This window comes from Mandrillus leucophaeus, unplaced genomic scaffold (assembly GCF_000951045.1).
Source record: "Mandrillus leucophaeus isolate KB7577 unplaced genomic scaffold, Mleu.le_1.0 Scaffold14, whole genome shotgun sequence".
NCBI lineage: Eukaryota > Metazoa > Chordata > Mammalia > Primates > Cercopithecidae > Mandrillus > Mandrillus leucophaeus.
In genome coordinates, this window is record NW_012101365.1 from 818794 (window position 1) to 830884 (window position 12091).

General features: G+C 36.6%; 1 protein-coding gene and 1 pseudogene across 2 annotated transcripts in view; one reads left to right on the forward strand and one right to left on the reverse strand.

Annotated features, from left to right (window-relative positions):
- Window positions 1-1960: 1960 nt before the first annotated feature.
- LOC105534938 (epidermal growth factor receptor substrate 15-like) overlaps window positions 1961-12091 on the reverse strand; it is a 28829-nt gene continuing 18698 nt past the window's right edge. Inside the window, exons 6-9 of the mRNA XM_011973877.1 lie at window positions 10704-10769; window positions 7850-7975; window positions 5287-5346; window positions 1961-3157 (exon numbers count right to left, since the gene is read on the reverse strand). Of these exons, the coding sequence (XP_011829267.1) occupies window positions 2996-3157; window positions 5287-5346; window positions 7850-7975; window positions 10704-10769 (414 nt within the window). The 3' untranslated portion in view covers window positions 1961-2995. The remainder of the gene's footprint in view (window positions 3158-5286; window positions 5347-7849; window positions 7976-10703; window positions 10770-12091) is intronic.
- On the forward strand, window positions 9109-10184 carry LOC105534847 (annotated as a pseudogene). The gene has a single exon (XR_001005340.1). The product of XR_001005340.1 is annotated as a small ubiquitin-related modifier 1 pseudogene (transcript).

Here is a 12091-nt window from a genome sequence, read left to right on the forward strand (position 1 = left end):
ACCATTTGACCCAGCCATCCTATTACTTGGTATATACCCAAAGGATTATATATCATGCTGCTATAAAGACACATGCACACATATGTTTACTGCAGCACTATTCACAATAGCAAAGAGTTGGAACCAACCCCAGTGTCCATCAATGACAGACTGGATTAAGAAAATGTGGTACGTATACACCATGGAATACTATGCAGCCATAAAAAAGGATGAGTTCGTGTCCTTTGTAGGGACATCGGTGCAGCTGGAAACCATCATTCTCGGCAAACTATCACAAAACAGAAAACCAAACACCGCATGTTCTCACTCATACGTGGGAATTGAATAATGAGAACACTTGGACACAGGGTGGGGAACATCACACACCAGGGCCTGTTGTGGGGTAGGCTAGGGGGAGGGATAGCATTAGGAGATATACCTAATGTAAACGACGAGTTAATGGGTGCAAGCACACCAACATGGCACATGTATACATATGTAACAAACCTGCATGCTGTGCACATGTACCCTAGAACTTAAAGTATAATAATAAATAAATAAATAAAATAAAAAGATAAACCAAAAATCCCATTTACACTATAAAATAAAAGAAACGGGTTAAGAATTTTAAAAGTAAGTCTAAACATAGGCTCAAGTTCAATCAAGTTTTGGTTACTGAAATAAGTTACTCTTAAAAAAATCTATACTGAAATTCAACCCACCAAGTTAGAGTCTCTCTTTAACTTCATTTTTATTTCTTCCCATTCAAAAAATTAAACACAAAGCAGACACGGGGTCTTTAAAACAAACAAACAAAAAGCATTTAACCCAAGGGGGAATGGGCAAGAATTTTACAGGTAAGTCTTGAACAAAAAGATTCCTATGTTCAACTCAGTTTTGATTATTTAGTAAAATAAGACCTAAACTTGTATTATACTGCAACAAACCAAAATCCTGGCAGACTATAAAGTGCCATAGGCCAAAAGGACTGATCATATAAATAAGTACATTATCTTTATATTTTATTATTTAAGAGGATACTTTAAAATGTTCAGATCTTAGCTATGTCACTACTGCAAAAGTATTTTTTTAGTTACTTCAATTTTCAAGGAAGAATGATACCAGCTCTCAAAATTCAGTTTTGTAAAATATTGATGCTTATAAATAAATAAAAACAAATCAATGACTTGCAGTTGTAGTTACACTGGCTATCTTGCAATAATTATAATTTTAAATAAGAGTACAAATTGTGTTGCTCTATTTATTAAAGTACAGGGATAAAAAAAGATTTATCAGAAGAATTCTAACCAAAAGAATACTAGTTACTAATATTGAACAAAACTGGAAGAAAAATACCAAAACCAAAAGAACGAAATTAACTGAGCAGAATCTAGATTTGAGTCACAAAAAAATGTTCTAAGGTCTTCTGGAATTAGAACATGAGGCGGGGCCAGGCGCAGTGGCTCACGCCTGTAATTGCAGCACTTTGGGAAGCCGAGGCGGGCAGATCACGAGGTCAGGAGATCGAGACCACCCGGGCAAACATGGTGAAACCCGGTCTCTACTAAAAACACACACACACACACACACACAAAAAAATAGCAGGGCGTGGTGGCAGTGCCTGCTACTGGGGAGGTTGAGGCAGGAGAATGGCGTGAACCTGGGAGGTGGAGCTTGCACTGAGCCGAGATCAATCGCGCACTACACTCCAGCCTGGGCAACAGAGTGAGACTCCATCCCAAAAAAAGAAAAAAGAAGAAGAAAAGAAAAGAACATGAGGGGGAAAGAAAATTAGTAAAGATAATCTAAAGGACTCATTTTGCTAGAGTAAGGATTAAAAATCTTGTTTTCAATATAGGAGAAATAAGTTCAAGTACAGGAAAAGGGGCACAGGGTGAGAATCCCCTATCCAAAATGCTTGGGACCAAAAGTGTTTTGGATTTTTTCGGATTTTGGAATATTATCTTTTTTTTTTTTTCTTCAGATTTTGGAATATTATCCTATCTTGGGGATGGGACCCAAGTCTAAACATGAAATTCATTTGTTTCATATAAACTTTATATATATAACCTAAGATAATTTTATATAATCTTTTTAACAATTTTGTGCATGAAACAAAAGTTTTGACTGCAACTTATCACATGAGACCAGGAGTGGAATTTTCCACTTTGTGGGTCATGTCAGTACTCAAAAGTTTCAGATTTTGTAGTATTTCGAATTTTGGGTTTTCAGATTAGGGATGCTCAATCTGTATTAACTATTAATGAAACAAGACATTATAACAAAATTTCCATATTAACTGGGAGGCGGGGTAAGGGAATGAATCACAACTTGATAATAAGCAACAGTAAGAAACAGAGAAAATAAATATATAAAATAAATACGCAAGGAAGGGAAAATCAAATCAATATAAGTGCTGTTACTGTAAAAACTAATTAGGCAAAGCATTAAAATATAGAAATCTGCCATTTTCAAGAGACATACACAACAAACATAAGAAATATCAGGTAATTCAAACAAAGAGGGAACAGGAGAAGCAGTATTAAGATCACACAAGCTAGAGTTTAAAACTAGGAAAAAATTCTGAAGAATATGGATACAGGGAGAAAGCAAATGTGCAAAATGATTAACAAGCAAATCTAGGAGAAGATAAAGGGGTGTCTACTATTTAAAACAAAATTCAAGGTAGTAATTTATTATTCAAATGTATTTATTATTCAAAAATTATTCTTTTAATAAAGTTTTTTTTTTTCTTTTTTTTTTTTCCAAAAAGGCCAGTTGCCTGGGAAAAGGCTCCAGGCATATAAGATAAATTGTGTTTATTCATTTACCTTAGCATACACTACTATTTATCAAATGATGACAGTACTATTCTCCATCTATTCTATTTTCGTCTTGGGCCAGAAGAGGTGGCTCATGCCTGTAATCCCAGCACTTTGTGAGGCCGAGGCAAGTGGATCACCTAATATCAGGAGTTTGAGACCAGTCAGGCAAACATGGCGAAACCCTGTCTCCACTAAAAATACAAAAAATTAGCTGGGGGTGGTGGTGCATGGCTGTAATCCCAGCTCCTCAGGAGGCTAAGGTGGAAGAATCGCTTGAACCCAGGAGGCAGAGGCTGCAGTGAGCCGAAATGCCACCACTGCATTCCAGCCTGAGTGACAGAGTGAGACTCTGTCTTAAAAAAAAAAAAAAAAAATTTGTCTTTATGAGAAAAAAAATCCCTCATTACATCATACCACTGCAAAGATTTTACACCAATATTCTTACCACAAAAACAATTTATGAGAAGTTTATGTGTACGGTTTGACAATGTTTCAAAGTATATCATCACAGAAATCTCTTCAATATGGCCCCATTCCCAAAAGCATCCCACAAACAATGGCTCAAACCCTGAAATGCGGCTGAGATAACTTCTGTCACCACTGCGAGGGAGTATCCTTTACCATTTCCCAACTACTACACAAATTAAAATTAAAAAGACTAGGGACCTGTGACCACGAATTCAAGTCACTTTAAGTTTCTGTTTCTGCATTTTTTAAATGTAATATGTATCCTGCCTATTTCATTTGGCTCTTGTGGAAAATGAGGAAAATTTAAGGAAGGGCCAAAAACAAAAGAAAAGGAAGGACAAAGAGAAACTAAATAATCAATACATTTGAAGCTGAGTGTGGTGGCTCACGTCTGTAATCCCAGCACTTTGGGAGGCTGAGGCGGGCGGATCACCTGAGGTCAGGAGTTCAAGACCAGCCTGGCCAATGTGGTGAAACACTGTCACTACTAAAAATACAAAAATTAGCCAGATGTGGTGGTGCACTTCTGTAATCCCAGCTACTTGGGAGGTTAAGGCAGGAGAATCGCTTGAACCTGGGAGGTGGAGGTTGCAGTGAAACAAGATTATGCCACTATACTGCATCCTGGGCGACAGAGCAAGACTCCATCTCAAAAAATAAAAATTAAATTAAATTAAATTAATTTGATATAATGAATTTATAAAACTCTAATATCCTCCAAACAGAAATACTGCCATATCCATGGACTATATGTAAAAATAGGTCATAAACTTGGCAACAAAGAAAGCCTTAACTAATTTTTTTTAATTAGACATTTTATAGACTACATTTTTCTAGTTATAATCCAATCAAGTTGAAAGTACACATCAAAGTAACAAAAACCAACCAAACTTAACCACTTTGAAATTAGGAAACATATTCCTAACCAGATAACAAAAGAAAACTAAAAACTATCTAAAAAGCTGTATAAAGGAGAAAACTTTATACCAATATCTATGGAATCTCGCTAAACCTGTATTCAAGGGTAAATATATCCTTTAAATGATTTCAGTATTATAGATAATGAGAACTGAAGAAACATAATACTCATCTCCAAGAAATTTAAAATAAAAAGAATAAGAAAATATAACAGGGAATTAAAAGTTAAACATCATTAACTTAAAAGTTAAAACATAATAGAAAGGATAAGTAAATTCAAAAGATGTTTTTTCTAACAGATCAAGAAACTAGACAAAATCAGATTAAGTAAAAAAAAAACAAGTGAGAGTATTCTCAAGACTTGGCATGAATAAAGAGAACAACCACAAAAGAGAATATCGCAAATTTGTAGCAACAAGTTTGAAAGTAAAAGAAATTAACAATTCCTTACCAAAATAAAAAGAAAAATTGAGAGTAAAAGGGAAATTAGAAATTTACCACTGATGAATTCACAGCAAAGTTTTATCAAACCTTTAAGGAAGAGGTGAATACAATCCTATTTGGAATTAACTATTCAATTACTAAGATGACACGTCTTCAGATAAAATGTCAAAACTTTTCTGCTTTCACAAATGAAGTGAAACTCAAGTGTTACTCATGTTTCTTTTTAATGAAATAAAAGGAAATGTGAAATATGGGGGATACATTTGAAGCAAAATTATTCCATAATAGAAGCAGGTGCTAAGATACCTGTTCAGGTTGTGATACAAAAGATTACTTTACAGTAATTATACAAAGTACATGTTCCTGTGTACCTTAAAGCCAAATAAAATGAAGATGGCAAACCACACATTTTCTGTTACCCATTTGTTTAGAAAATAAATTCTATGTAAGAATGTTCAACCAGTCGGGCACAGTGGTTTCATGCCTGTAATCCCAGCACTCTGGGAGGCTGAGGTGGGCAGATCACTTGAGGTCAGGAGTTCGAGACCCTGATGGGAATATAGTTTTCCTCTAAGGATGAACTAAAAGAGGAAATTTGCATGTAAGAAAATCATTAAGATAGTGAAGATGTTGAGAGCATTAGATTACTTACAACTGCAAACTCATCTCTGTCAAGCATTCCATCATGGTCAATATCACTCAACTCCCAAACCTTAAAAAGAGGAGAATTGAAAAAGATTAATATTCTTTCAGTTCATGTGCTACTTGAGGGCAGGGAAAGAAAGTATACTAGTTAGGCATGGTGGCTTATGCCCATATGGCCTCCCAGCACTTTGGGAGGCCAAGGCAGGAGGATCACTTGAGCCCAGGAGTGTGAAACAGCCTAGGAAACATAAAGAGATCCTGTCTTTACAAAACATAAAAATAAAAAATTAGCTGGACATGGTGGCGTGCACCTGTAGTCCAAGCTACTCAGGAGGCTGAAGTAGGAGGATCCCTTAAGCCCAGGAGATCAAGACTGCAGTGAACTATGATATGCCACTGCACTCCAGCCTGGGCAACAGAGCTAGACCCTGTTTCTTCAAAAAAAAAAAAGGATACTGTTGAGAGTTAAAAGTAGAGCTAGAGATAAGCAAGTGTCTGGTTATAATTGCCTTGAAAGGAGTTTGGGCTTTATTCTAAGTGCAATGGAAAGCTACTAAAAAGTTACGTTTAAGTAATAACAACAGTGTATTTATAGTTTAGAAATTCCACACTAATCACACAGGGGAGAAATAGTGGGAAACAATACTAAAAAATGGCGTTTAAATCAGTATTTATTGAGCACCTAAAATCTATATAACATCGATCCAGTAGTAGTACTAATATGGTGATATGGTGGTTGTCATCATCATAGCAGCTAGCATTCAAAGAGTACGTAGCAATCATGGTAAAAAGTAGGACTTAACATACATTATCACATTCAATCCCTACAATTCTATAAGCTGAGAATTATGTCCCTTTTAAAGATTAGAAAACTTAGACATGGCTTTCTAATGACTTGCCCAAGGTCACACAGCTAAGAAGTGGTGCAGCCAGGATTTGACCCTATGTAACCTGCTGAAGCAGGGAATTAAAGAAAGGGCAGCCGGGTGCGGTGGCTCACACCTGTAATCTCAACGTTTTGGGAGGCTGAGGCGGGTGGATCACCTGAGGTCGGGAGTTCAAGACCAGCCTGAATAACATGGAGAAACTCCACCTCTACTACAAACATAAAAATTAGCTGGGTGTGGTGGCACATGCCTGTAATCCCAGCTACTCAGGAGGCTGAGGCAGGAGAATTGCTTGAACCCGGGAGGCGGAGGTTGTGGTGAGCCAAGATCACTCCATTGCACTCTAACCTGGGCAACAAACGCTAAACTCTGTCTCAAAAAAAATTTAAAAAAATAAAAAATAAAGAAAGGGCAAGAGATATAAAGAGAGTAGATAAGGTTTGAAATATGCAGAGGATTATGGAGAAATCACTGTGGAAACAGTACAAGAGTGACTGGCAGTACAGAGAAGCCCAGCTGAAGCTGGTAAAGATAAATTTACAGCAACACCAATCTTACTACACCTGCTCAGTAGTCCACATGCACCAGAGAAGGCAGATAACTTACTTCACGCTTTTTCATCAGGCAGGAGAGACAGAAAAATAACATGGCAAAGGGGGCTAAGGATAGACATGAAGCTGTAGACCAAAAGACAGGGGAATAAACTTTTACTTTTACAGGAGGAAAATAATTCATGGCGAGGGATATTGGGGATAGTTGCATAATAATGGAAATGTAGTTAATACCACTGAATTGTACACTTAAAATTGGTTAAGATATTAAATTTCATGATATGTATATTTATCACAGTGAAAAAATTGAAAAAACGGGAAAAGTAAAAAAGTCAGATTTTTTTCTTTTATTTTTTTGAGACAGAGTCTTGCTTGTCGCCAGGCTGGAGTACAGTGGTGTGATCTCAGTTCACTGCAACCGCCGCCTCCTGGGTTCACGTGATTCTTCTGCCTCAGCCTCCTGAGTAGCTGGGACTATAGACTGCGCGCCACCATGCTCGGCTAATTTTTGTATTTTTAGTAGAGACGGGGTTTCTCCATATTGGCCAGGTTGGTCTCGAACTCCTGACCTCATGATCTGCTCGCCTCAGCCTCCCAAAGTGCTGGGATTACAGACGTGAGCCACCGTGCCCAGCCAAGAAGTCAGATTTAAAGGTCTTAGTAAAACCGGTCAAAGAATTAGTCTTGCAAGTTTCTGGAAAAGAGCTCTATAAAGACGGAAGTACAAGTTACAGAGTGGAATTTATGGTTTCAGAGATAAAACTATTCCTTACAACAAGACACCATGATACAGCCACAGAGTAAATGGCAGACATAAAATACTGATGGTCTCTAGAAATTAACTCAAGCAAATAGAAGGGCAAGAGTATACAGCACAAACTAAAAAAGGACCTACTTAAGGGGCTTACATATGTAATTAATTTCAACCACTCATTTTTACAGGGAATAACCAAATACAGAAATAAGCTGGCAATAATTTTATACATTAAGTCAGAAAACAAAAAATCCTGTAATGATACAACTTTAAAATAAGATTTGTACATTTTTAACAAAGAGCTATACATGATCCTAGTATTATAGATATAAAATTAAAACACATAAAAATTAAATTTAGGAGTAAATAATATCTTACTCTTCCAAGGATATCCACAGGTAACTTAGAGTTGAGCAACACTGGTTTCACTTTATCACCAGATAAAAATCCATTCACTGGGCTTAAACTATCAAAAATTGCATCATATTTGGCCTTATCTTCATGCTACAATAAAAAACAAAATCACAAGTTAACTAATAGAGAAAAGGATTTAACTACAGTTATAAAAACCAAGTCCTTAAAGAATAGACTACATATGTTTTTAAACTATCTTTCAGAAAACATTTTTCACTTTCATCAAAATACAATATTCATTGTAAAGATATGCAAGAAAAAAATACACAGGAAACAGTAATTTCAAAGTGACTTTACCCAAGAGTCTAGTGTTGCCCATTGTTTTTGTAGCTGGAACTCCATCTTTATTTTCCAACTATTGGGTTAGAATCAAAATATTTCAGAGGTAGAAGGGCTTTGAAAAACATCTAGTCCAACCCTCTCACTTAAATAGATCAATAGCAAAAAAGTAACTTTTATAAGAACACATAGCTAATTAGTGACATTCCATGACTCTCTAAAGATGATATGAGGTACAGTTCAAATAAATTAAAAAAAATTTTTTTTTTTAAAAGGAGTCTCGTACTGTTACCCAGGCTGGAGCGCAGTGGCGCTATCTCGGCTCACTGTAGCCTCCACCTCCCGGGTTCAAGCGATTCTCCTGCCTCAGGCTACTGAGAAGCTGGGATTACAGGCGCCTGCCACCATGCCCAGCTAATTTTCTTGTACTTTTAGCAGAGACGGGGTTTCACTACATTGGCCAGGCTAGTCTTGAACTCCTGACCTCATGATCTGCCCACCTCAGTCTCCCAAAGTGCTGGGATTACAGGCGTGAGCCACAAATAAATTTTTAAAAATAAAATAATTACTACAGGAATAAACATCAAGATTTCTCCATTTTTCCCAAAGCAATATTTCTTTTTCTTGTCAATAACAAGGTATCTCCTAAAATTTTAAGTTATTTGAATAACATGAAAAACTATTCTTCATTATTTGCCCAGTCAAGGCCATATTCCCACACTTTTAAAACTTAGTGCACAGTCCACAGCATACAAAGACATACAAATAAAAATGGTTTTCAAAAAAACTGTACACATTTATCAAAGCTCATTTGATCTGCTATAGTATAAGCATTTTCAGATTACAAGTTTTTAAAATCTAGTACGATATGATTTGGCTCTGAAAAATTATAATGCAAAATACCTATTTCTAAAAAGATTTCATAAAGAATTGTTTGTTCACGGTGTTGTGCTGTGGGGAAGGGAGACGGATTTGTAAACCCCAGAGCGAGGTTCTGCCTACCCAAGGCCGCTGCTGTGCGGAGACCCCCGGGTGAAGCTACCATCATCATGTCTGACCAGGAGGCAAAACCTTCAACTGAGGATTTGGGAGATAAGAAGGAAGGTGAATATATTAAACTCAAAGTCATTGGACAGGATAGCAGTGAGATTCACTTCAAAGTGAAAATGACAACACATCTCAAGAAACTCTTAGAATCATATTGTCAAAGACAGGGCGTTCCAATGAATTCAATCAGGTATCTCCTTTGAGGGTCAGAGAATTGCTGATAATCATACTCCAAAAGAACTGGGAATGGAGGAAGAAGATGTGATTGAAGTTTATCAGGAACAAACGGGGGGTCATTCAACAGTTTAGATATTCTTTTTATTTTTTTTCTTTTCCCTCAATCCTTTTTTATTTTTAAAAATAGTTCTTTTGTAACATGGTGTTCAAAACGGAATTGAAAACTGGCACCCCATCTCTTTGAAACATCTGGTAATTTGAATTATAGTGCTCATTATTCATTATTGTTTGTTTCCATTGTGCTGATTTTGGGTGGTCAAGCCTCAGTCCCCTTCATATTACCCTCTCCTTTTTAAAAATTACGTGTGCACAGAGAGGCCACCTTTTTCAGGACATTGCATTTTCAGGCTTGTGGTGATAAATAAGATCGACCAACGCAAGTGTTCATAACGACTTTCCAATTGGCCCTGATGTTCTAGCATGTGATTGCTTCACTCCTGGACTGTGACTTTCAGTGGGAGATGGAAGTTTTTCAGAGAACTGAACTGTGGAAAAATGATCTTTCCTTAACTTGAAGCTACTTTTAAAATTTGAGGGTCTGGACCAAAGAAGAGGAATATCAGGTTGAAGTCAAGATGACAGACAAGGTGAGAGTAATGACTAACTCCAAAGATGGCTTCACTGAAGAAAAGGCATTTTAAGATTTTTTTTTAAATCTTGTCAGAAGATCCCAGAAAAGTTCTAATTTTCATTAGCAATTAATAAACCTATACATGCAGAAATGAATACAACAGAACACTGCTCTTTTTGATTTTATTTGTACTTTTTGGCCTGGGATATGGGTTTTAAATGGACATTGTCTGTACCAGCTTCATTAAAATAATATTTGTAAAAATCGTACTAATGCTTATTTTATTTTAATCGTACAGAAATAAAAAAGAAAAAAATGCCTAAAAAAAAAAAAGAATTATTTGTTTTAGAGTCATATAGAAAATACATAGTTAACCAGAATTTTCAAGTAAGAAATAATACCAGTGGGGTAAACTATCTTTTAATCAAATATTTTAGTTAATATAGGATTATGACATCACCATTTTTCTTTACATTATAACAGATACACGATTAGATCAATACTGTCACAAAACAACTGACAGAGCCAAAAGATTCCTCAGAAACACCAGTAACATCATCTCCCCTACCTTTCCTTAAACATATATATGAAAGTCTAATGCAGATAGCAATATATTTCAGAGGTAGAGAGAGAGTGGATAGGAAGCAGTGAAGGGGTGAGAGAACAGTTACAAAGTTTACTTACTTTTACAGCCCATGGGAGCTCAGCTGCAGAGGTTCCACTGATTAGCAAAGGACTACTGGTATCATGCTACAGAGGAAAGCAAAGCACAAGAAGAACTGAAATTCTCACATCAAGAAGCAATGAATAAAAAATGGTTTTTGGATTTAAATATACTCATACAAAATGCTAGATCTCAATGCACATAGGACACTATTTTACATTTACCAGACCATCTAAGTAACAATGAAACAAAGTGATTATAATACCGTATTTTTACTGTACCTTTTCTGGTGTTCCTTTTGTTTTGTTTTTGAGATGGAGTCTTGCTGTCACCCAGGCTGGAGTGCAGTGGCGCGATTTCGGCTCACTGCAACCTCCGTCTCCCGCGTTCAAGCAATTCTCCTGCCTCAGCCTCCGAGTAGCTGGGATTACAGGAATGCACCACCACAACCGGCTAATTTTTGTATTTTTAGTTGAGATGGGGTTTCACCATGTTGGCCAGGCTGGTCTTGAACTCCTGACCTCAGGTGATCCACCTGCCTCAGCCTCCCAAAGTGCTGAGATTACAGGTGTGAGCCACCGTGCCCAGCCCCTTTTCTGTTTAAATACATAAATACCATCATGTTACAATTGCCTACAGTATTCAGTACAGTGTGGTATTCAGTGCTGTGTTAGTTCCTAGGCTAGGAGCAGCAGGCTATATATCATGTAGCCCAGGTATGCTGTAGGCTATACTATCTAGGTTTGTACACTCTGATGTTTGCACAATGATGAAATTGCCTAATGATGCATTTCTCAGAATGTATCCCTGTTGTTAAGCCATATATGACTATAATGCAGGTAGGCAACAAATCCCTAAATTAACCTTCTGACTACATGCCTAAACATAAAAGTGGAGAAATTCTCTAACCTTAGTAGAATTAAATTCTTAGTATGCAGACCAAAAACTTCCAAAATGTTGAGTTTAAAAACAAGCAACTAGTTACTGAGAGGATCACTTGAGCCCAGGAGTTCAAGGTAACAGTGAGCTATGATCACAGCACCATATTCCAGCCTAGGCAACAGAATGAGGCCATCTCTTAAAATTCAAAAAAACAAAAAACAAGCAAGAGGAGCCATAAAATACCTGGGGAAAAAAAGGAGTGAGGTGGGGAGAACTAGGCATACTAGATTTAAAAAACATGTCACCAAATGTGATAATTAAAACAATGTAACATCAGCATATGGTACGGATAAATAGATAACAGGTAAGAACAAAAAATATCCAGTAAGCAGTCAAAATACGTATGAGAATTTAGCACATAATTGAGGTGGCATTTCAAAGGGAATGAAGAGACAGGAAGTGAAGGATGGATTATTTAATAAACTGTATTGACTATACTTTCTGTAGGGTAGCCATCCTGAAAAAA